The 26,260-nt window shown below is 42.6% G+C and overlaps 1 protein-coding gene across 6 annotated transcripts in view; it reads left to right on the top strand.

Annotated features, from left to right (window-relative positions):
* Evi5 (ecotropic viral integration site 5) overlaps positions 1 to 16,432 on the top strand; it is a 130,929-nt gene extending 114,497 nt beyond the window's left edge. For 3 of the 6 annotated variants that reach the window (XM_035447450.1, XM_027425922.2, XM_027425919.2), the window contains one exon: positions 12,809 to 16,432. In XM_035447450.1, coding sequence (XP_035303341.1) covers positions 12,809 to 13,120 — 312 coding nt within the window. In that variant the 3' untranslated portion in view covers positions 13,121 to 16,432. The remainder of the gene's footprint in view (positions 1 to 12,808) is intronic. The other 3 variants (XM_035447449.1, XM_027425920.2, XM_027425921.2) reach the window with 1 other exon arrangement.
* Positions 16,433 to 26,260: the final 9,828 nt, after the last annotated feature.

Raw genomic sequence — 26,260 nt, 5'->3', positions numbered from 1 at the left:
GCTGATCCCCTTTCTGTCTTTATAGAGGTTCCTTGATGCTGGACATGTAATAGAAACATGTAATATTTGGTCTTATGTAACAGGCTTTTTCCACTTAGCATAATGTTTTCAAGAGTTATCCACATCATACTAGGTATCTCTTTTTTTATAATTTATTTAACTTTATTTTATGTGCATTGGTGTGAAGGTATCAGATCCCCAGGAACTGGAGTTATAGACAGTTGTGAGTTGCCATGGTTCTCTGGAAGAACAGCCATAACTGCTAAGCCATCTCTCCAGCAACCTAGGTGTTTCTGTTTCATTCTTTTATATTTCCTAATATTCAAAAGTATGAATAATGCATTTTATCCACTGACTAGATGATAAACATTGGCTTATTCCCCTTTTGACTTTCATGAATAATGTTACTATAAATATTCACATACAAACTTCTGATTGGACCTTTACATTTGTGGTAGTAGATTTGTTGCTTCGAAAGTCAACTCCGCATGATTAGTTGAAGCAATGCCATACTGTTTTCCAAAGTGGCTGTAACAGTTGCCTTCCCTCCAGGTGTCTGTGAGGCTTCTGATTTCTTGCTAACACTTGATCTGTCTTTGTGGTAAGGCTATCTGCTAACTATGAAGACTACAGTCTCACGTGTAGCCCAGACTGTCCTCTGTCTCAGAATTCTCCCTTGATGTCTCAGGTTTTGAGATTCACGGTGGTTCTCATGAGCATTCCTTGCATGGCTTAAAGAAGTGAAAACATCCTTGAGAAGTCCAGTTGGCCATTTTCCCATTTTTGGTTTTTTTTTTTTTGTTGTTGTTGTTGTTGTTTTTTTTGTGGGGAGGGGGTTGTTTGTTTTTTATTTTCTTTGTTTTTTTTTTTTTCAAAGTTGAGTTTTCAGAGGTTTAAGTATACTACTGTTGTCAGATATGTTAATTCTGGTTTATAAATGTATTTTTTAAGCATATTTGTTAAAGTAAAGCAATTTAGTCTGTGTCTAGAGTGATTTTCAGGCTTTCTTCTGCATAATATGACCGGTGCCTGACTTTCTAGATTGAAGCATGATGTTTGATGGGAAAAGAAATGGAGCTTGCTGTAAAGCCTTAGTCTCCAATGTGACACTTCCAATGCTTGTGCACACCTGTATACACCCCCACGAAGATGATAGATAGATGTGTAAACATTTGTCTGACAAAATATACAAAAAACTTTCAGTTTCAGTATTAAAAGATTAATACCTCACTTATTAAACAAGTAAAGAATCTCAGTAGATTATTTTCTAAAATATCCACAAATGGCCAGTAACCACTAGAAAAATATATTCAGCATTATTAACCATCAAGGAAATGCAAATCAGAACTACAGTAAGTTTCTATTAATTACTAAACAGGAACATATAAGTAGATCCTAAACATTGACAAGGAAATGGATAAATCTGAACTCTCTACACAGCAATTGGAAAGAGAAAATGGTACACTTTGGAGGATCATGTTTATTTTCTTAAAAGGCTAAACATACTTATCCCCTGCCTACCAGTTTCACTTCTGCCTTTATACTCAAGAAAAATGAAATGTCCACACTGAAACATGTGCATGAATATTTATAGCATTGTTTGTAGCAGTCAGTAAAGAGAACCATCAGACATCTGACAGATATGGCATATCCATATAACCGAAAGGGGCTAGGCAACTAAAGAATGTGATTCTGATGTACAGTGAATCTGATTCACTGTAACACAGACAAAAAGTGTAAAAAAGTCAGTCACAGAAGGCCGCACATTGAGTGACAGACACCACTTACATAAGCACAGGAGAGGAAAATCTGTAGAGACAGCCGTAGATCAGTGGTTACCTGAGGTTGAAGAGAAGGCGGAAGGAAGACAAGGGCATGGTACTTGAGAGGGTGTGATGGTTTGTTTGTTTGTGTAATGAGAATGTCCTGAGGTTGGTTGTGGTGATAGCTAGACAGCTCTATGGATATAGTAAAACCTGTCCAAATATGTGGGCTGGTCTCTCTATCACAGTAACCTGTCCACCTTTTTCCTTCATTTTGAGACAAAGTCTCACTGTGTAACCAAGGCTGGCCTCTAACTCACAATCCTCCCTTGCAAGTTCTTGGATTATAGCCTGTGTCTGTCACCATATATGACTGACTCAATAGCCATATTTAAAAGTTGATGTTCTTTGTCTTTTGGAAATTCCCTGAAGCCCATGAATTGGGCCTATTACAGTGTTTAAAGATATTTTGTAAATATAGAGACCTGTTTGTCTTTTGAGAAGGGATTCATAACCGTATCATGCGTCTTGAGTGTAATGGACTTCCTAAAGGAGACTGGCACTTAGCAATTGAAATGTGTCATCCTCAGACTTGGGTTTTGATTTTCTGTTAACTTTGTTTACCATCCCATACCCCATTTTATTTGTAGTTATTTAGGCTGTTTATGCTTGCCTAAATAGACAGTTCGGGACCTGCAACATTGTCAGGTATGTAGTTGACACCCTAGCTGTGTAAGTATAGGCAATTTTTTTTTTTCCTCAATACCTTGTAGGAATTAGTGATGGAATTAAATTCATACCAGAAAGGTACTTCAAACAATTAAAAGGACACTGTAAAGGCCAATTGAAGGTGAGGATGTAATGATATCACTTAATCCAAGATTGGGGAACAGTTACACCGAAAAATACAAAGAACTGAGGGAGCGTTTCCCTGTCCTTCCAGTTAGATCTGCTGACCCACCAGAAAGAATCCACACAAGCGAGACCCACCCACTTCTGTCTGCCAGAAGCCACACCCAAAGGGGTGTGGCCAGGTTCACTGACTGGCCACCTGCAGCCAATATGTCCCTCTCAAGCTAGTAGACCACAAAAGAAGTATACATTACATTGTCACAAGCAGGGTTACACATGATTATGTTGATCCAATGACATGACCCCTGCTTCCATGGTTCCTCAGAGCTTTCATCAAGTCGTTTGTCGGCATAAATTGAAATTCTTCCTAGTTTAGTCCCTACTTCGCTTTTTTTAAATCTCTCAAGACCTAGATCCAGCTCCACTAAACTCCTTGTAGTTTCTCAACACATAATACATGCTAAGGCCTCTGGACCTCTCACCATGTCACCTATACCTGGATCTCCCATTAACACCTGCTCATCCTTAACGACCCAGCTCAGGCATCATCATCTTGCTTCTCCCTTCTGGGCAGTGCATGGCTTCTCCTGTGGATTTGTTGTACACTGGTGTGACATCAAATGTGCAGGCGCTTCCTCCGGGCACAAAGCCTCTGACTGCAGGAGCCTTGTTTGCTCAGCTCTTAGGCATTAGTGCACTGTGTGTCAGAGTCCATTGGCTTGATTTAATGGGCTGTTAAAAACCCATTATATAGCTTTAGCAATTTCTGTTAACACAATTCAGTCCAGATAGAAAAGCTTCAAGAGGGCAAACTGCTAACAGTTTGAGTGTTTTTTTAGTGCTTCAGCTAAAGGTTAAATCAAATGAAATGTTCATGGTACTTTGATCTAGCCTTAAAAGTTCAGAGTGAAACAAGTGTGAAGTGATTTATTTCCTGTGACTGGTCATAAATTTACATAGAACCTCATATATTCCTAGCCTCATTACCACCACGAATTAGACTGCTGTCTGAATATTGCTAATGGTTTCAATTTTATCAAGATCCATCAGCTGCCAGGAAGAAGACGCTCAGAAGTAGTCCCACTTTGCCTGCCCACAGGACTGCATGCAGCTTCTGTGTGTGACAGACAGAGTCTCTGTAAATGACTACCCTCCCTCCCTCTCTGCAAACAAGTGGACACGATCCGTTTCTCCAATTCCAAACTTTCTGCCTTTTTCACATACTGGTGCAGCTCTTTGCTGCTTCTCAATGTGAATAAATCATTTCATTTCACACAGTTTTACATAGAATCTTCAATTTCTTATATGTTCCATGTTTTTAATGACTTCCTTAATACCAATTCTTTTTTAAGATTTACATTACTTAGTGTTTCCGTGAAGTGTCTTAGTGCTTTAACTTAGATTACTTAAGTACTACATGTTAAGATTTTGGCTTACAATGATTAAGAAGTCATGACCTCCAGATGATCACTTTTATTGATTTCCTGTTTGAGTTCTCTGGAAATCTTTTGATTCGGGTGCTTGTTGCTAGTTTTAATCTTTGTCATGTTTATAATACTTTTTTTTCTTTTTTTTTTCCCGAGACAGGGTTTCTCTGTAGCTTTGGAGGCTGTCCTGGAACTTGCTTTGTAGAGATCAGACTGGCCTCAAACTCACAGAGATCTGCCTGCCTCTGCCTCGCTAGTGCGGGGACTAAAGGCATGTGCCACCCACACCTGGCTATCATACAGTTTTTTAAAGAAGCTGATAATTAAGAAAAAAATAGAACCTGGTGAGACATAGACTTGTAATTCCTGTGCTTGGAGGGTAGAGGTGGGAAGATCAGGAGTTAACACCATCCTCAGCTTGGCAATGCTGAAGAAAATGTAGCATGTCATTTCTGAAATCTGGAAAAAAACTATTAAAAATATTCTATAACGAATTCTGGTCAGGTGGTGGTGCACGCCTTTAATCCTAGCACTCAGAAGGCAGAGGCAGGCCAGTTTCTAAATTCAAGGCCAATCTAATCTACATCGTGAGCTCAGGACTGCCAGAGCTGTTACACACAGAAGCCCTGTCTCAAAAAACAAACAAACAAAAATCCAAATTTAGGGGGAGGGAGTAAAATGTTTATAATTAAGCAATCTGTGTGACTGTTGTGCTTCATCTCTACTTTCTTATATGGGTCGTAATGTATAGTCAATTCTTGGTGTTGTGTATCATCATAGCAGTGTATTTCAGCTTTAAAAGACCAGTGCTCTACAGACATTGACATACAAACACACATGCACAGACGGAGCTTACAATCTGATGTGACTCAGTCTTGGAAACTTACTGCAACTGGTCTCGCTGTCACATGACTCACTTCAATAGTTCAGACCTTGTCTAGTAGTGATCAAAGTTCATTTGGTTAGGGGTTTTTTTTGGTGTGTGGATAGCTTTTTCCACTTTGTTGTGGATTGATTGTCTTTCAAAATACCCAATGCTCTTTCCTCTTTTTTGAATCTCAGAACGTGGTGATTGTCTGCACCCTGCAATCTCTGTTCACACACAGGAGAAGAGATATTTTAACTTGAAGTAATGTACATCATTATCTATAAAGTACCATGTAAATATGTTTTATTAAAACCTTACTAATTGTATGAATTCCTTTGTTCACATGTCAACATTGGAAAAATATCACTAATGTCTCTTTAAAATCAAGTGTAAAAGTGAGCCCTAACATTTGACAAGTTAATGATACCCTATGATGGTACCTAGAAGAAAGCAAACACATAAGAACATGTTATCTCCTTTGACCCTGTGGGCACTTGCCCAGGTGACCAAATTTTCTCAGCATAGATTTCTCTGCTGTTTAGTCATGGTCTATATTGAGAGGCTTCAAGACTCTGAAATAAGGACACTTAATTGTTTCACAAAAGAAATTTATCCTAACAGAGTGGTTTGGTTTCTAGAGTAAACTGGTGGCGAGTTTCCACACACTTACACATACCTCATGATTATACAGTCCCATGGAACTTTAGACTGTCCATCTCTGGAGCTGCTTGGTGATTTTAATGTGAAACAGCTTTGGTGATTGCAATAGTTTTTGCGTTTGAATTTTTACTATCCTGCAGTTAGAAGCTCGCTATTTCCTGTCCTAGCTTGCATTCATCAGACTGCGAACATAACAGTTTCCTGTTTTCTTATTAACTATAAGGGTTTTGTGCCATATTTGCTGGTTATTTGTCTTGCCACTCCCCTTTGCCAAATTGCCAAGTGGGTTCCATGCTTATAGAGAAATCCCAAATTCTGATCTCTTTATTGTTAATGCAAGGCTAAAGTTCTGCTGAGTTTTAAAGTGGTAAGTATATCCATTGTCTTAGTGCTATTTACATACATCCTACATGGTCTTACTTTCTTTTACTCTTTTTCTTAATGCATAACACGGTGAAGCTGTCCACACCAGGTAAGAACCAGTGCCTTTGGTCCCCGGCAGTGCTCACTGGTATTTCCATCTAACATGTGAAAGGATGAATGAGTGGATACAGTCAGGGCCAGGTCAGAGTCCTTCCAGCTTGTTAGTGTAACTAATGAACATTGTGCACTGTCTCTACTGAATCAAAGTGTTGAATTACTCAAAACAGAGTAAAGATAGAGATAAAATAAATGTTTAACAGCAATTACTCCAACATCAGACCTACCTATAAATATGTTCTCAACCATGCACAAGGTCCTAGGCTCAGTTCCCAGTAGCTAAATGAATAAATGGAGCTTTTTATTTTTTGTTTGAGACAGGGTCTCACTCTATTGCTCAGGCTGGGATTTACAGGCCTGTGCCACTGCCCTTGGCTAGTAAATGGGCTTTGTTGTTTCATTGGGTGGGTTGCGTGTGAGCAGTAGCTTCCCTGGGTAGTCTGTTTTAGCACTGTCAAAAATCAAGTTGCATCTTAAACACCCCCCCCCCAAAAAATCAAGATGCAAGTCAGCTTTGAAGCATATTTAGTATTTAGGGGTTTTTATATTTTTATTTTACATGTATGTTTTGCCTGCATATATATACATGCCTCATGCCCATGGAGGCCAGAAGAGGGTGTTAGGTTCCCTGAAACTGAAGTTACAAATTGTTGTAAGCCACCATGTGGGTGCTGGGAGCCAATCCAGGTTCTCTACAAGAGCATCAAAAGTGTTCTTACCCACTGAGCCATCTCTTCAGGCTCCCGACTTTATTTCTTGAGACAGGCTCTCTAATGGAACCTGGAGCCCAAGAACCCTCCTGTCTCTTCCTGTCCCCCTTTTTTTGGGCTGTCGATGCACTCCACCACATCCAGCTTTTCCACGGGTACTAGGGATGTAAACTCAGAGCCCCACTCTTGGGCAACACACATTTTACCTACTGAACCATCTCCTTAGGCCCTGGGCGCTGTGTTCTTGTTAAAGGTGTGAGCTGTGCCTAGTGTTGTCCTGCACTTCTGAGTCTCAACAGCTGAGGAAGGAGGGAGGAAGGCAAACAGTTAAGATCCTCCTCGGCTGCAGTCAGGTGAAGACTGTAAATCCACTTGGACTGCCAGCCTGGCAAACATTAAGGCAAACCAGAAGCAAAATTTCCGGGTGGTGCTGAGGGTATGAACCCTTACCACCTTCCCAGCCTATAGCTTAAACATGAAAGTCAGAGTTCTTCAGAGTGATGGAACCTTTGTGATGATTTTGTGCATCTCAATATTTGTCCTGAAGAAGTAACCTGGCAGCTCCAAGAGCTGTGTGCTCACAAGAACTTGTGACTCCTTAGAGGGCGGGGCTCAAATTTTCCAGTAGGAGAATTGCTTAATCAGACCTTAATGCTTTCCCGAGTGAGGTACCACTCAGCCACCAAGAGATGACGAGACTAGGAGATGAGTCTTCCTGAAAAGTAAGGTTAGACAGCTCAAAAGATATGATAAAATGTTAATATTTATCTCAAAATATGGACCTCGGAATTGCTTTCTTTTCTAACTTGTGTTTTGTTGATATGTTATTTATATAGTAAATTTATAATAAAACTAAAGTCATAATGCAGACCATTTTGGCAGTTACCCAGCTTTCTTTTAAGTAGGTCATATCCTCACAAGGGAGTGTGCACATCTGTAGGTGTGCAGCTTTCTTTTCCACAGTGTCTGGCCTCTGTTGCTTTCGTTCTCCTTCTCTAGATGCCAACTTTACATCTCTAGGAATATTTGGCTGTTCCAGTTTTAAGACTGAGGAATAAGCACAGGTTCAAGCCAGACAGGATCTCATTGAGGGAGACGTGGACATAAGCTCCCACCCCAACTAAGAAGCAGCCTGCAGTTGGCATCAGCTTGCAAAGGATAATCCTTCCTCCAAAGGATTCTCACTGCATGTATTAACCACACTAAAGTGTACATGCCCAGCAGTAGGTGGCCAACACAAAATGAACTCAGTGGTGTTGTGTAGACTTTGTCACATTTGCTTTGTCTGGGCTTTTTTTTTTTTTTTTTTTTTTGTCTAGTGGTCCATTGTTTGTTTGTTATGGTTTCTGATTTTGCGTTTTTATAGGTTTGTGTATGTGTGTGTTTCTTAAGCTTTCTATTTTTTTAAATCTGGTTTGCTTGCTTTTTTTTTTTTTTTAACTTGTTTCTTTAAAGAAGGAGTAGAACTGGGTGGGTGGAGAGCATCTGGGAGAAGTTGGGGGAGGGGAAACCATGATCAGAAAATATTGTATGAGAGCCAGGCGGTGGTGATGCACATCTTAGGGAGAGGCAGGTGGACCTCTATGAGTTGAAGGCCAGCCTGGTCTATGGAGCGAGTTCCCTGACAGCCAGTTTTGTGATTTAAGAGAGAAAGATGCCATGCGACAGGGTTCAAGCAGAGGGTTTTTTCATTAGGGAAAGAGACCATACAAAGGGGAAAGGAAGGGGGGGATGGCTTCCAGGGACAGGAGCAGCAGGAGAGAAGGAGGAGAGTGAGGGAGGGAGGGAGGGAGGGAGGGAGGGAGGGAGGGAGGGAGGGAGGGAGGGAGGAGGTGGACAGGGCCCTTTTAAAAGGGAACATAGTGAATTGCATAGGTGGTGTTCTTAGTGGCTGCAGCTGAGGGTGTATTCTGTCAGAACCCCAAGGACAGACAGTACAGATGCCTGAATACTAACAGCCAGGACTGTTACACAAGAAACCCTACCTCAAAAACATAACACAAGTAAAGAAAATATTGTATGAAAAAAATTTTCTTTCAATTAAAAACAAAAAGACTGAGAAGTGACAGAACCAGTAGTTGAGTCAGGCACATTCACCATGACCACCTTTGTAGGATAATCTGGGGTCTTGACTCTTCAGGAAGGGTTCCTTTTCTTAGAATTTGAGTCATGGTGCCTCTGTTTGCATTCCCTCATGCTCTCTCCACTCCCTCTCCCTCCCCTACTTCTTAGTGAATTTCAAAAGTACTGTAAAGCAGATGAGGGACTGTAAAACTTATGTCTTGTTTCACCTGGGAATTTCACTATTAAGGTATTTTTGTTGCTTGGTATATGTGTGTTGTATTTTTCCAAGAATTAATAGACAGTGAGCCTCTAAATAGTTTGCTTAAACTGTGTGTGCTTTTCAAGACACATAGAGGCAGATATCATGTTTCAGCCTGTGACTCTCAGCACTTGGTTGGCAAAGGCAGGAAGGTCATGAGTTCAAGACCACCTGAGCAAGTTTTCATCAATTGTTTTTATTCCCTGATTGGCCCAAAAGACCGTCAGGTAAGACCAGAGACACAGAGGGAACACATGGCCTGAGCAGCAGTGTTTAACTTAAGATGTACATTGGGGGTCTTCACTTTGACATTCACTCCCAAGCCCTGCCTGTGTCCCAACAAGAGACAGCTACAGGAAACAACTGGTTTAAGTAGAATACTCCTGGTGCCACCCACCTCCAGGTATGCATTGACTCACAACAACCTGCCTGTGCACTTGGAGATGGCGTCCACTGAGGTGTCAGTCAAGCAAGGCAGGTTCTTGTTGTTTGGAAGAATGTAAATACTGACATTGACTTTCAGCTTCTCATTGGCTCAGCCCCGTTTGGTTTGAATAGAGGGTCTGCTCAGTGTTGTTCATTTTCCTTCATTCTCCTGCCACTCAAGTAAGCCCAAGGCTTCGTGTATGGTAGACAAGTATCCTGTCTCTCAACCACACCTCCAGAACTCAGCAGCCATTCTCACACTCTGAATAGATCAGGCTCTCCTGAGACATTTACAAGGAAAACCCAGATTCCAGAATTTCGGCTCCTTAGATGGGGGCTGGTGGGATGGGGTGGGGTCTCTGTTTCTAACAAACACTGAAGATCATTTTCTTGGGAAGAGTGATGGTCTGTTAAATATAGTTAGCTCCTAAGAGTCTGGTACACAAATACTGTGTTTACAACAGAAGACCAGGGCCACCTGTCTGGGCATGATAAAGCCTTCCAGTGAATTTGTGCTATGCAGCCCTTTGGAAATCATACTCAGTACCCGAAATTCCCTGTCCAGGTGCCCACTTACAGTCCCCACGTAGGCCTTCCTCATCTTAACCCAGTGTTAATGCAATATATAGGTAGGGAGCAGCTTCAGTCTTACAGCATTGTCTCTCGCCTTTGTTTCTTTTTGCAACCAAAAAATCCCTCTGCTTTGGTATGTTAGCAGTTCTCAAAGAGGCATTAGGCATCAGCTTTGATGTTAAGAAACTGAGTCTTCAACCCATAGTTAATTTTCTGTAGTTACATCATCTGATAAAGGGGCCCACAACATGTTAATTATAATAAATTTTGTTAGGGCAAAGAAAAACCACAGCTTTCCAAACAACTGAGAAGTTGTGGTTCTTCTGCCACGCCCCTCCTCTGTAACAGCCAGGAAGAAGGAAGACACGTGTTCCATAATATTTCCTCAGAAGGATCTGGGGAAGAAGAGAAAGGAAGAGATTAACTGACTGAACTCGACACTCAGAGCTATAAATCAGGTGTTGCAATATGGCGATGGGATGTTGCGTCAGAGCATGGCGGTTGTGATGGAGCTCTGGGTCGCACACCCTGAGAAGTTGTGGGGTTTTGTGCCTTTTTGCTGAAGATTCGGTGCTTAGTTTAAGTTCCCTCTGTTATGCCAAGGAGCAACATGTTACTTCAGTTTCCTTATCCCTCTGTATAGTTTTCTTCTCTTGCTGGAGGGCAGGGGCATTTCTTTATAGCTGAGAGAATGACTGGGCCAGGTAATCCCTGCACCGAACCCTTGTTCCTGTTGTTACATGCAAGCAGGGAATTGCTAACATGTCTCCTTCTTCCTGGAAGTCTCATCAGGAAAGCCAGGAGGCAGCATGACATGGCTGTGATGGCTTTTTTCTCAGAGACGTTAGTTTTGAAAGTGTTTTAACATTTCCTGCCTATTTCACATCGCCTTTATCTGACGATTTGAAAGATAATGACTAGGAGTTTATCATGAAGAATAAGGATAAATGTTGGTAGGAGTATTGAGGGTAGGAACATGAAGTGTATCTTAGCATGACCTTTAATCCTCAAGATATTTGGTGGCTAATTAATCATTTTTTCTGTTCTTTTCTTTTTTTTTTTTTAATAGGGACAAAGGAAAGTATACAGGACAAATGGAAGAATATTAAAAATTAACTTTGTATACCAGCGTAAATTCTCAAGGGCAAGATTGGTGTCTGAATATATAGTAAGGGTGTTCATGCCCATGGTGGTGTTGAGTGTGGGCTTTGATGGAATTTAAGCAAAGCAGCAGTTGACCTCAGAGAAAGGCGCTTTTGGGGAATGTAGTTTAGGGTTAGACAAGTTAACAGTTCCCCAACACTGAACTCAAGATAGCTTTTTACCTTCTCTTTTTACCTCCTTCTATGAGATTGGCCATGAAAATCTCTACAGAGAGTGCAGATGTCGGGTTGCTAAAGAAGAAAGAAAGGGAAAAGAACTAAGTCCTTGAGAGACCAGTGTCTGTGTCGTCATCCCGTGTTGTTGTTGGGGGTGGGGGTAGGGGTGGTGGTGGTGGTGGTGTGTGTGTGTGTGTGTCTGTGTGTCTGTGTGTGTGTGTGTGTGTGTTGTGTGTGTGTGTGTGTGTGTGTGTCTGTGTGTGTGTCTGTGTGTGTGTGTGTGTGTGTGTGTGTCTGTGTGTGTGTGTGTCTGTGTGTGTGTGTGTGTGTGTGTGTGTGTGTGTGTGTGTGTGTGTGTCTGTGTGTGTGTGTGTGTGTGTGTGTGTGTGTGTGTGTGTGTGTGTGTGTGTGTGTGTGTGTGTGTGTGTGTGTCTGTGTGTGTGTGTGTGTGTGTGTGTGTGTGTGTGTGTGTGTTGTGTGTGTGTGTGTGTGTGTGTGTGTGTGTGTGTGTGTGTCTGTGTGTGTGTGTGTGTGTGTGTGTGTGTCTGTGTGTGTGTGTGTGTGTGTGTGTGTGTGTGTGTGTGTGTGTGTGTGTGTGTGTGTGTGTGTGTGTGTGTGTGTGTGTGTCCCGCTTCCTAAGGTGCAGCAGAGAGAAAGGAGAGATGAAGCACACAGTGGGCATTTGTTATGTAGTTGAGAATAACATTAAAACCTCCAGGTCCCCCTGCCGCCACCTCCCAGTGCTGTGACTACCAGGTGCACCCCAAGCCTGGTTTATGTGGTGTGGAGCTAGAACACAGTTTTGTGTGTGCTAGCGAAGCACTCAGCCAACTGAGCTACATCACCATTCCACAAACCCAAAATTGAATGATTTCTGAGACTTTTTATCATTTGCAGAATTACGGTTAACATGATTTCAAGATAGTGTGTAATAGTGAAGAGTGAAATCTTTAAGTTCATACCTCCTAGAAATATAGCTGATAGGCCATCTGCGATTCACCTCAGAGTAAACCAAGGACAGAATGGTGTGATTTATAATGCAACCAGACTGTCGATGCTGTGTGGGGGAATCAGGTGATCTATACACAGAGTTCATATTATCTTTAGTACAGTAAAGTTTTAGTTGAAATTGAAACTCTGCTATTAGCTGTGAAACCTCAGCAGGTTCTTCTCAAGTTTCCATGTCTTAATCTGTAGAATGAGAATAATAAAAATCTAGTACATAGGTCTGTCAGAGTCAGTTAGAATGAGTTATGTCCCGCTGGAATGGATTCAAAATCCTTATGTCTGTAAGTAAAAAGATAAAGGCATCATCTTCTTTGAATACAAATTATATTCTTTTTCATGGGACACTTGTGTTTGACTGGGTTTGAGTATGTCTAATAATCTGGATTTTGTTTTCAACAGCTCAGATGCCTAAAGGGCCAGAGGAACTTTTCCAGCCAGCCACCTTTTGATGGAATCCACATTGTCAGCCATTTGATAGGAGATGATGACTCATTCCACTCATCAGATGAAGATTTTATAGATAGCTCCTTACAGGAAGGTGGCATTGCTTTTCCTCTGCACAGAAAACCTGGCTCTACGTCCCTGCATCCCACCTTGGCAGACGGCAGTGAGAGCGAAACAGAAGATGGTGTACTAGGAACTCAACAGAGTGACCGTGAGGATGCAAAGGAACAGCCCCCACAAAGAGAGTCCTACTCAACTACCGTCTGACCATCACTGTGGCAGCCAGGAGACCTTAGGGTAGCGGTCACATGGAAAGAGTCTGGGGGCCATCCCTCTGTCCTGTGTCTGTTTTTTACAGCCTCATATGACTGTCTTTGCCAAATGTTCATTGAAATTCCATTGCCACAGCAGACCGGAGTATGCTAATTGGTAAATGGGGTTCTAACAGTATTACAGAATATTAATTTTTCTTATTTAGAAAATATTGCTGTGTCTAAGTATAAGAACCATTTTAAAATTCAGGACTATGGGAAATTGGATTTTCTTTACACAAAACCGTTCTTGTGCAATATTTTATCCTCATTGAACAAACTGTACATTTATGTTTATCAATGTGTTTCCAAGGTGGCTGTCTCTTTAGACATTTGACCAAAACACAGAGGTGATTTTACTCATGTTTTGAGGATAATTTTCCTTCACTAGAATTTCAGCTCTGTTAGTAGATCATTGAAGATTGAACACAAACAACTTTTTTTTCATGTTTAATTTCTAAACAAAGTAATTGTTGTCTGTTCAGAAAGTTTTTTTGTTTCAGTTATTAAATTTTATGTGTATCATACTTGGATGTGTTAGTCAGAATAGTAGCAGGTTAACTGCAGGTGTGTTATCTGTACATATTTATAAATCTGTCACCCAGCATTGACACCCTTTTACTCGAGGAGCAGACACTGACAGTGGCTGCTTTCAGCATTCCAATAGGACTTCTGTAATAGCAGGTTAAAAGGAAACTAAACACAGACCAGACACTACTTACTGTTGAAGCTGCTGCAGTAACCTTTACTCAGCACTCCACACTAGCAGACTTATGACCGATCGGTCTCTGTTCAGACACTACTAGTAAAGCCCTGTGACCGATAAGCTTCCTTCACAATGAAAGAGGTGACAGCACACGCTATTTCAATGCTAATCTATTTAATACGCTGTAGCACTAGGATATATCTGGAAAAAAATCTGTGAGTATTGTATTTAAAATCTCTAGTTTCTAACCGACAGGTAAAGCCATAAGAGCCCTTTCTTTTTAGTCGTTGCTTTGTATTTAGACTTTTTCTCTAGAAAACTGAACGCTTGTTATTTGTAAGTTGAGAAACAATGCTCGCACGTGGAAAGGCTGCCAAGCCAGTCTGTGATGATTGGGTGTTTTCCACCTCATTTTGGTTAGTAGCCTAAGCCATAGAGGAAGAGAGAATGTAGTATGTATGGAAGTCCATTTTTGCACAGAATGTTGCATACATGAAGAAAAATATTTTATGAAATGGAGTAGAAGAAACAAAAGTAATTTTCTTTCTAAAACTATGTAACGCCTTATGCTGCATGCATTGTGGGCTAGGCTTTCCCAGTAAGGGTGTCCTAGCTTGGAAACATGCCTTCTGTGTCTGGAGAACCCACTAAATTTTAGTATTTAATTTACCTGTAAATTACAAGCTAGTTATTTAGCAGAGCTAAATCTCTCTCTCTCTCTCTCTCTCTCTCTCTCTCTCTCTCTCTCTCTCTCTCTCATTCTCTCTCTCTCTCTCTAGACTTCTAAAGGTCTAGCTAATGAGTTTTTCAGCTCCCTGTTTTCTGGTAATGCTACTTAAATAATTTCCATTTAAGTCACTTTTCTTTGTATCTCCTGTAGAGATAGTTGGGTGTTCTTTAGCTTTAGCAGTGAAGTCTCAGTTAGCAAGAGTGGATGGCAGCGCTGCTAGCCCTTTAAGGTTCTCCATTGTGGTCCAGTACAGTTAGTCCAAGAGGCTGCCAGTAGCCCAGTGAAGTACGAGGACTTTGTAGCCCTGTTTTTGTTTTTGTTTTTTAACCTAGACCCCCCCTCTTCAAGAAACCTAATGGGCTAGACCCTGTGTTCAGTCCCAAGCAAGCTCAGAGAATTTTCTAGGACTACTTCTGGTTCATTGATGCTCTTGTGATTTGTACAGTGGAAAATTAGAGGCAACATCCATTCAAGGTCTTTGAGTCAAGCCGGGTGCAGTGGTTACCTACAGTTCCAGTTACTCTGGAAGCTTGAGCAGGAAGGTCATTTGAGAACAGGACCAGCCTGGTTAACATAGCAAAATTTTGTCTCAAAAAAAATTGTTTTTAATTTACATGCACCTTAGATGTAAATCTTTCTGGGTGTTAGGGTTCAGTAGGATACTGTGCCTGATCTGACTCTGTTTTGTTAAGATTGATATAAGTATATTCTTGAAGACCTTGAAGCATTGGACTGTGTCCTGCTCAAGAATCTTACTTCATTGAAGAGTTGAAGGATGTTTTGTGGGAGTAAGCGTAAGATGACAGATGATGGAAAACCTTGTTCTCCTGGGATAGTGACCTTTCTGGTACCCTTGCCACTCCAGGTGACTCACTGAAAGACTAGGCTGAAAGCCAAGACAATAGGATCAAGAAAGCACTTCAACAGACCCCCCTCCCCAGCCCCCCCAAGTACTGGGGCTAGAACCCAGGACCTTACACACGGTGGGCAAACTCTGTGCTACTGAGCCACACACCTAAGTCTGACATCTCAAAGTCAGTGCACACATTTCTTTATGGGAAATGAGGCCAAAGAGATTGTTTTATACAACTTCTACTCTTGTTCTTGTTTGGATTTTTGTTGTTGTTGTTGTTTTGGTTTGTTTTTATTTTGTTTGGCCAATTGGTAGCTACTCGGCATTTGCTGATTGATTGAAACATCATATCCCAGCTAACTGGCCATTTATGTTGGAAGAAAAAGAAGCCTTTCCCAGCCCTGAGCATAATGTAGCTCATTCTTTTCCAGCCAGTGCCTTTGATTGAAAATAGTGTCTGTTGCTTTTGAAGTGTGTCATCCCTGGCATCATAAGAAGTCATTTGGTTCCTCGTCCACCATTTTCATAATGCACTATAATATTCAAGTTTTTAAAAATTAAGGATATCAATTATGTTTTGGTAAGCTTTTCATGGCTAGCGTGGTTACCACACAGTACCAAGACATCGGTGGCCAATATTTGTAGAATCAGTAATTTCCTTTTAAAGCAATGAGTTTTTAGCCTGAAAGTTTATTAATTGAGTTAAAAGTTTATAAATTAATTTAAAATTAATTTCTTTTTAATTCTGAAATTAGTTAAAATTTGGGTAGATGCTATTTAAAATCCAAATTTTTACATCACACCCATGGGTCTGCACACCTCTTCACTTCAGAGAAGAGATGACAGTGACGCATTGGACATGCACAGTTATAAATGGATTTCATTGTACTGTGGGATTTTTATTGTAACACTGTATGATAACCTAAAATGTTTACTTGTGCCTTTGCTTTAAATAATTAAAGTTTCTCTTTTTACAAGACTTTATTTCCTTAAATTATTAACTGGAAGTGGGAAGGGGGGGTGGTGTCAGAGTGCCGCAGAAGAACGCTTGGCCACAGAGGAGACTGGCAGAATTTGACGTCCAGTAGATATTTTCAGCTTCATAGACAGCTAGGTGTCTAGACTTGTTTCCTTCCTGAACATGGCGTTTGTTTTTAATTATCAGTGGTGGTATTTTTATCACAAATGTAATTTAGGTGGTAGAAGGCATTACCAGTGAATTTAGTAATACATTCAAATATGTGTGCTTTAGATATCACATGGAGGCTCTTGCAAAATGATCTTCTTAACTCCTGCAGTGTTATTGTATGTCAGTCTCATTAAGAAGCCGCAATGTGCTGCTCTGGCTCCTCATGAAGATAAATGAAGTTTACAAGAGTTGTAATTCAGGCTTCTCTACCTTGGAAGTGTTAGCATTGGGATTCTGGTCCTTGCTGCAGTGCGTCCTGCATATACTGTAAGATGTTTGCAGTATCCTCTACCCACTAGATGCCAGTAGCACCCACGCCTTCAACTGAGGCAAATTATCTGCAGGTGTGGGGAGTGGAGGGAGCTCTGAGTGAAAGCCAGCTGGTGACAAGACACAGCCTTGTCAAGGACCCTAAACCTTCATGATCCATAGAAAAAGGCAGAGCTCCTTCTTCCGTGGTGTGAGGCTCAGAGAGGAGGCAAAATCTTCCTTCTGATCCAAGTGTGGACGCTGATAGTGTATACAGAAAACATCCACCATAGCTTTCTCCCCCACCCAGGTGGTTTAGGGCCTCAAAAGGTTTCTCTACAGAGACTGTCCTAAACCTGTTCTCCTGATCCATGCCTCCTTCATCTGTATGTAATGACCCCGCCTCTGTTCAACTGTGTAATAAACATGCTGAGCCTCCAGGGTGTGGAGACTTCTCCATCAGAGAGCCCAGTCCACTTAGCCCAAGCTTTTCTCTGTTAGTCTTTTTCTTCATTTCCTCACCACCCAGTCAGGGCTGTCCCTGAAGCCATATAAAGGATGTGGGTTTCAGACATCATAAAGGACAGAGAATGAAAGTTACTCTATGGTCAAGAAATACTTATTTAGACATCTATGAAGAAACTCACTAGAGTCCAGTATAAGAGCATGCATACCTCCTTGAAGACACTATTTTTTTAAGATTTTATTTATTATGTATACAACATTCTGCTTCCATGTATATCTGCACACCAGAAGAGGGCACCAGATCTCATAACGATGGTTGTGAGCCACCATGTGGTTGCTGGGAATTGAACTCAGGACCTCTGGAAGAGCAGTCGGTGCTCTTAACCTCTGAGCCATCTCTCCAGCCCGAGATACAGTATTTCTAGTAGTGGGGAAAAAAATGTGAACCACGGTACCATTTCACATCTGTTAGGACAGCTATCCAAAAAGAAAAAGAGCTAGGCATGGAGGCATGTACCAATCCAGGCTCTCAGGGTTCTGAGATAAGATGCAGCCCAGAAGTTTGAGGCAAACCCTGCCTTGAAAAAAAGAAAAAAGGAAAATAACTAAAAGGTTGGCAGTGGTCTGGAAAAATTGGAAGTCTGTGAGTCGCTGCTGGAACCACTGTGGAGAACAGTACTTTTGGAAAGAGTTAAACATCGTTACTATGCAATTCTTGGAGCAGGGACTCAGATACTTAGGTATACAATGTCCACAGTAGGAGCATTCATAGTGCCTAAAAGGTGACAGCTGAATGGAGCTTGGATGTACATGATATATGCCTACAAGGGAACTGTATCCATAAAAAATTAAGTTCTGACACATTATACCATAAGAGATGGACCTTAAAAACATTGTATTGATGTAGCCAGATAGACCCAGTCCTTTTGGAGTAGACATTTTACCAGGAGATGGGATAGCCCAGGAGGTTATTATCTAGTGGCTACAAAGCTGCTATTTGGAATGACAAAGAAAAGTTCTGGAAGTGGATAATGCTGATGCTTGTATAGTCATGAATGTATCTGTTTGGGTTTGGATGTGAAATTCCCCCTCCCCAGGCTTATGTATTTGAACGCTTGGTCCCTGGGTAATGGTAATGTTTTAGAAAATAGTATAATCTGTGTGTAGTGGGGCCTTGCTGGAGGCAGCTTCGAGGCAGGACTGAGGGTGTGTGTGCTGGTATATTAACCTGAGACCTCTGCTCCCTCACCCGCCAGCACACGCTTCTAATACCACAATCTGCCCTAATAGTGAGCCCAATACATACTACTTCCCTTGAGTTGTTTCTGTAGGTGTGCTTTGGTCACAACAATGTGTAAGTTATAAATACAGAAAGTTGGCATCAAGAAGTGACTTTGGGACTTGTTTACAGGAGGAATGTAAACAGGGTTGGAGCTTCAGGGTAGAATACTGTAAGCAGAGCCACATGGGCCATGGTGGAAACACTTAAAACCAGTATACAAATAAAAAAGGTGAACAGGAAAAGATCAGCCAGGCTCCAGGCTTTAGGGGGGAGCAAAGACTCTTAGCCAGGACTGATCCAGGGGCCATTCATGTGACATGCTAGAGAAGAACATGACCACATTGCCACTATGTCCTGGATTGGTTAAGCTGAACAGGAGTGAATGGCTAAATTGTTTTCTGGGGAAATTTCAAAGCAGCATAGCATTCAGGGTGTGGCATGGTTTTTGCTCGACCCTTTTAGCCAGATTGGCGCAGAAGAAGCAGAATGATTCTGTGGAAAATGTGCTGTTTTGTTCAAAAGGAGCATGAACCCAGTAGCAGATAAGGCAACTGAGGGCAAAGTTGTATTTCCTAAAGAGACTTTGCACTAGGACAATGGAAACGGTGTCTTGGGAACAAGGCTTCATTAGTGGAAAGTATGAGAGTATTCTAATATAAATCCATTTTTTAAATGCGTGTTTAGAAATAGTGCCTGAGAAGACAGTCTCCAAAATGCCCTGCTCCAGCATGGCCACTGAGAGAAATCTGTTACCTCCTTCAGTTGCATGGGTTGGTTGGTTGGTTTTGGTTTTTTGAGACAGGATTTCTCTGTGTAGCTTTGTAGATCAGGCTGGCCTCGAATTCACAGAAATCCACCTGCCTCTGCCTCCTGAATGCTGGGATTAAAGGCGTGTGCTACCACCACCCAGCTTGTTGCACAGGTCCTTAAAGGCCACTGCAATTATGGCTCAAGTAGGCCAGGCACCATCTCAAACTCTCAGGAAAGCCTGTCGTCATCCACATGGTGCTGGTTTTGCAGGTATGCAGGTTGCAGGAATGATAGGATAATGGAGATTGTGTCTTGGTTCCACAGAGCAGCTGGGTAGTGTGTAGCAGGAATGGCCCTGCAGTGCCAATCTATGAAGCTGTGCCATGAGGGCTAGTTTCAGTGGAGATACCAGGAGATGCTAAGGGAAGCTACATGCACCAAATGGAGCTAGCTCGAGAGATAGAAGCACGTGTACTTCAGGCCATAGAACAGCGGGGTGAGGGCTCTCCCTAAGCTCTTAGGACCCATATGATGCCACCAAGTTCAAGAGGTAGAGGTTTCTAATTTGCCCTGCAAAGTCTTGGTCTTGCTTTGTCAAATCTCTCCCTGCTATGTCCCCATCCCCCATCTTAGATTGAGAATGTTTACACCACACCATTATGTGTTGGAAGTATATCATTTAACAGTGGCTCACACTAAGGAAAAAGATTATTTTAGGTTTCAGAACAGACTTTGGATTTTGAACAGTGTTAGAGTTAGTACTTCAGGGACTTTTACCAATGAGTAGTGGCACATGCCTGTAATTTCAATAGAGGCAGGAGGACCACTGCAAGTTCAAGGTCCATCCTGGCTTATATAGTAGGTCTCAGGTCAGCCAAGGCTATGTAGGGAAACCCTGTCTTGGGGAATGGGGGAAAGAAAAAAAATACTGCAAGGATCTTAAAAGTTGAGTTGAATGTATTTTTCTTTAAGAGATGACCATTAGCCTTTGGAGACCAGGGGAGACATTACAGTTTGAATATGAACATGTATCCCATGGGCTCATATGTTTTAACACTTGGTCCCCAGCTGGTGGCGTTGACCTTAGCTACTCGCCCACACCACCAGGGGCTGTACCTTCTCACACTGTGAGCCAAAATGACCCAAATTCTGGGTGTGTTTAGAATATAATGTCAGCTTATAAATGAAAGACATTTAGAAGGAAAAATCAGACCTGAAGTGACAAAATTTACAGCATTCTTGAAACTTTGGAAATGCTTAGACCAGCCAGGCATAAAGCACTCTGGAAGACAAGAGTTCAAGGTCTCCAGCAGCTACATGATGACTCTAATGCATGAGCCCTCGCCTCAGCAACAACACTAGGAATTCAGGGTTCAGGAACAAAGCTGGTGCTTTGGGTTTGTGTTGGTTGAACCTGGACAAATCTCAGAAGAACATGTGTGTGCATGTGTACATTCGTGTGTGTGAGTGTGCGTGTGTGTGTGTGTGTGTGTGTGTGTGTGTGCATGTGTACATTCGTGTGTGTGTGAGTGTGCATGTGTGTGTGTGTGTGTGCATGTGTACATTCGTGTGTGTGTGTGTGAGTGTGTGTGTGTATGTGTGTGTGTGTGAGTGTGTGTGTGAGTGTGCGTGTGTGTGTGTGTGTGTGCATGTGTACATTCGTGTGTGTGTGAGTGTGTGTGTGAGTGTGTGTGTGTGTGTGTGCATGTGTACATTCGTGTGTGTGTGTGAGTGTGCATGTGTGTGCATGTGTACATTCGTGTGTGAGTGTGCATGTGTGTGCATGTGTACATTCGTGTGTGTGTGTGTGCGTGCGTGTGTGTGTGTGTGTGTGCATGTGTACATTCGTGTGTGTGAGTGTGTGTGTGAGTGTGCGTGTGTGTGTGTGTGTGTGCATTGTACATTCGTGTGTGTGTGAGTGTGCATGTGTGTGCATGTGTACATTCATGTGTGTGTGTGTGTGTGTGTGTGCGCGTGCGTGTGTGTGTGTGTGTGTGTGTGTGTGTGTGTGTGTGTGTGTGTGTGTGTCTGTCTGTCTGTCTGCCAGCCAGCCTGCCTGTCTGTCTGTGTGTGTGTATGTGTGTCTGATGTGCATGTGGAGGACACAGGATGGTCTGTGCTCTCTTTACCTTATTCACCTATGACACAGTCTCTCACTGAACCTGGAGCTCCCCAGTGAGCCGCCTGTCTCTAGTCTCCAGATCACAGAAGGAAAATTTGTGGCCCCTCCAGGACCTTCCATTCTGACATGTCTCCCTCCATATCCCACAGGGCTGGCTCATATGTCATCCAGGACCCTGCTTGGGTGTCACCTCCAGGAGGCCTTTTCTGGACCTTCCTTCAGCCTTTGCTTTTTATATTTATTGGCAGGATGCTGCCCTCATGTCACAGTACCCATGTGGAGTTGAGAGGTCAACCTGTAGAAATTGGTCCTCACTTCCATTTTTGGGTCCTGGGAATTGAAGTCCTCAGGCTTAGCCTCAAGCACCTTAACCCACTGAGAAGCCTCACTTAGCTTTCTCTGAAGTGCTGCCTGACCTGTGCCTTTTACTCTTCCTTTATATACTGATTCTTCACAGACTCGAATGCAACGAATGCTCCATCTGCCCCTGACAGTCACAAGTGCAGTGCCCTTCAATCAGCACTTTGGGACTGAAGAAATACTTGAATAGTTAATTTTACCTCAGTTTCTAGGAAAATGAAATAACATCAGTGAAATGGAAAACCCAGAATTCCAGTGCAACTGGTCTACCTCTGGGCTGTGTGACCACTGCTGAGAAGATGGAGGTAGTCCAATCTCCTCTCACTCACATGGCACGGTAGATGCTGAGGTATGGTTGTAACATTAACTCCACAGGACATCAGAGGTTGAATCTGTTTTGCCAGCAGGCTGGGGGTACAACCTAGTTGGTATAAGTTTTTGCCTAGTATGTGTGAAGTTCTAGGCCCCATCTTGTGGTGGTCTGCATGAGTAAGGCCCCCTTGGGCTCATATCTTTGAATGCTTGGTTTGAAGCTGGTGGAAGGACTAGGAGGCGTGGCCTTGTTGGAGGAAGTGTGTAACTAAGGGTGGGCCTTGAGGTTTCAAAAGCCACACCATTCCCAGTTGGCTCCCTTGCTCTCTGTCTGCTTTGTGCCTGTGGATCAGGTGTAACCTCCTAGGTGCCGTCCAGCACAATGCCTGCCTACTGCCATGCTTCCCACCATGGAGGTCATGGACTCACCCTCTGGGGCTATGAGCCCCCAAATTAAACACTTTCTTTTACCAGTTGTCTTGGTCTTGGTGTTTTGTCAAGGCAACAGAAAAGTAACTAGGTCATCCCCAGCACCTCATAAATTAATGTGGTCGAACAAATCTAGACTCTGGGCACTTGGGAGGAAGAGGATCATGGGCTCAAAGTCATCCTCCACTACAAGCAAGAGACCAGTCTAGGCTCCATGACACTGCCTCAAAAAGTGACAGAATACCCAGCAACTTAAGGAGGGGGACGTCTTCTGAAGTGTGTCCCCACTGCCACTACACACCATGTCTCATTCACTTTGTATGTAGACGTTAAGATCACCTAACTGAACCTGCAACTCTATTTCCAATGTGGAAGTATATCTAAGTCCAGTGTGTGCTGAGGGAGGGGTTAGGTTCAGAGAACCTTTCTCAGATGTCCCTCAGAGAAGCTGCTGCTGTGGCTACCACTGCCCGTACTCCCGAGTTCCAAGGATAACCACTTTTTCAGACCATCCTCACCAAGGGGAGGATGGACAGATGCTGGCTGATTTCAGAGATGTCTCTCTGAATTGTTTTACAGGAAGTGCATTCTGTACACATGACAGGCTCCGGGGTGAGAGACATTGTGGCGGTTGAAATGCACCTGGAAGCTTCTAACTGCCCCCGCCTCTACCACTGTACACAGCTCTGCATGGCAGGCTGGAGCAGGCCGGCTGGTCAACCATGGTGCCTGGAACCTCATGCCTTCCCTGACCATGGGTTCTTCCTCCGCAGAAGAGGCTGGGCTGTTGTCAGAACTGAAAATTTCAGGTGAAGAGGTGGGAACTAGAGTCAGGCACTATAGTATTAAACATAAAATGTTTAACAGAAAAGTTTATGCAGGCCCTCAGTCAACATGTAGTCAAGTCAAAGGTTCAAGCCAGGTCCTGCTTTCTTCCCTTCTCTGGCACACTGCTGTCCCTTTTGTGTGGGAGTGGGTTTTGTTTTGTTTTAGGTGTGTCCTGGGGAGGGGTGGCTCCCAGCACTAGTACGGGGACTTTTGGGATTCAGGGCATGTGAAGGTGTTGCTGTTTCCCTGGTTCTCAGCCCCCAGCGCTATTGTAACTGGGTCCTGTAACCTGTTTGCTTCACTAATTTCTCTAAAAAATAAGAGTTGTTCATTTGTACATCACAACTGGAGCAGCTTCCCGTCCCTCTCCAAATGCCCTTGGGAGAGAATGGAGACAAAGCAAGCACCACACACTGCAGCCCAGAGGGTTCAGCAGGAAGGAAATCCTGGGTGGGTGTCAGCTTCTGTACTCGCTGAACTCCTTAAAAAGGAGAGACATTCAGTGTACATGCCACTCGGTAAATACTTATGGATTGAATGTCCCATCCAACTTGACTTTCTACAGTATTGTTTTGTTAATTTTTTGTTTGTTTTTGTTTTTCTTGAATATCCAACCCAGGACATGCTATGTTGCCTTTTTCTTTGCTGACTAGTGTTCTACTGTTACTACTGTGGCTACATTATAAAAATTATAGCTTTATTTTGATAATTTTAGCACATCATAAAATTTGTATTTTGAGGTATGCAATCACTTAGTTTTTAGCTTATATGCAGAATTTCACTACCATCACTACTTTGTAGTTTCAAAGGATTTCATCACCCCGAGAAAAAAAACCAAAAACATATTAATTAGCAGTCACTCCTTCCCCGATCCTCTGTCTCTCTCTGGCAATCCCTAATCTGCTTTCTTTTTTAGATCGCTTTTTAATTTTTATTTTATGTGTATGGGGGTTTGCCTGCATGTATGTCTGCATGCAACTTGCACCCGGTGCCCTCTGAGTCCAGAAGACAGTTGTGATCCACTGTGTGGGTGCTGGGAATCAAACCAGGGTCCTCTGGAAGAGCAGCAGGTGCTCTTATCTACTGAGTGTGTCTCTAACCCTCAATGCTTTCTGTGTCCATGGATCTGGCCCTGCTGAATGTGTCATGTAAATGGAGTGGTGCAATATTCAGCTGTGTGTCTCGGCTGTCCTGTGTGTGTGTGTGTGCCTGCTTGAGCCTATGTGTGCCACATGCATGTAGTGCCAACAGAAGGTCATTGGATCTCCTGGGCCTGGGGTTACAGGTGGCTGTGAACATGGTGCAGTGTGGGTGCTGGGAATTAACCCAGAGCTCTTAACCATTGAGCCATCTCACACGCTACCTCGCCATGTCTCTGAGGCTTATCCATGTTTGCATCCACTGCTTTCTTCTCCATTTTTTTTTTCACTGTGTGGGCATACTGCATCCTGTTTATCAACTCAGGAATTAATAAACACATATTTGCTATCATTTCTGTGCTACGATAAGTGATGTCAGTGCAATTACCCATGCACACTCTCTATCAGGACAAAGATTTCAGTTGGGTGTGTAAAAGTAGTGACATTCAGCCAGGTGGTGGTGGTGCACGCCTTTAATCCCAGCACTCGGGAGGCAGAGGCAGGCGGATCTCTGTGAGTTCGAGGCCAGCCTGGTCTCCAGAGTGAGTGCCAGGTTAGGCTCCAAAGCTATACAGAGAAACCCTGTCTCAAAAAACAACAACAACAACAACAACAACAAAAGTAGTGACATTCATGGATCATGTACAACTCTGTCTTTAAGTGTTCACAGTGCTTCACAATTGCAGCGCTACCATGAGTTTCCAGCTCCCCATCAACCTTTGTTGTCCTATGTTGGCGTCTTATCGCGCATTTGCTTTGCTCCGTGGCTGGTGGTATTGAACACTCACCTTCATGTGCTTATTGCCCTGTGTGTCTTCTTTGGAAAATGTGTACTTAAGTCTTTTGCCCACTTGGAATTTGGTTGTTTTTATTAGCTTGGGTTTTGTTTGTCTCGTTTTTTTTGACTTCTATCTTTTTGATTCAGTATCTCATGTAGCTCATGACAGCCTCCATGAAGCTCCATGAATTCTTGATTTTCCTGCAGTCACCTCCCAAGTGCTGGGGTTATATATGTGTGCTGTTTTGCCTGGCTTGGTTGTCACTGCTGAACTGTAAGAATAATTTATATATTCTGTATACAAATGTCTTTGTTCGATACATGTCATCCCAGTTTAACAAATATTCTTCCCATTCTAGTTTTTCCCAGTCTCTTAATTCGTTCTTTGAACTGCAAAGTTTTCACTCTGATGAAATTCATGCTGGTCCATTTATTTGTTTTTAATTAGCATTTTTAAATATATGTGGAGAACAGAGGATACCTTGTAGGCATTGGCTCTCCTTCTACTATGTGGGTCAGACTTAGGCCAGCAGGGTTGTTGGCAAGCACCCTTACCCACTGAGCTGTCTTTAAGTCAGAATGGTTTTAGATTTACAGGACTTTGCAGCCATGGTGCAGAGCTCCCTTGCTACCTTCGAGAGCCCACTCTTATCTGACACCTACAGTCCATTAATAGTGTGAGCAGTATCAACAGAGCTTCAGGCTTTATCCAGGTTTGCATTTTCCACTAACGTCCTTTTTTAAATTTTGTTTTTATCCCAGACTCTAATCTAGAATAACATGTTATTTACATAGGTGTTTCCCCTCCCGCCTTTGGCTTTTTTGAGACAGGAGCTCACCATGTAGCCTAGGCTAGCCTCCAACTTGAACCTTCCTATCTGCCTCCCAAGTGCTACAGGTGTGT

This window comes from Cricetulus griseus, chromosome 7, assembly GCF_003668045.3.
Source record: "Cricetulus griseus strain 17A/GY chromosome 7, alternate assembly CriGri-PICRH-1.0, whole genome shotgun sequence".
NCBI classification, from domain to species: domain Eukaryota; kingdom Metazoa; phylum Chordata; class Mammalia; order Rodentia; family Cricetidae; genus Cricetulus; species Cricetulus griseus.
This window is presented reverse-complemented; position numbering and strand designations above follow the sequence as displayed.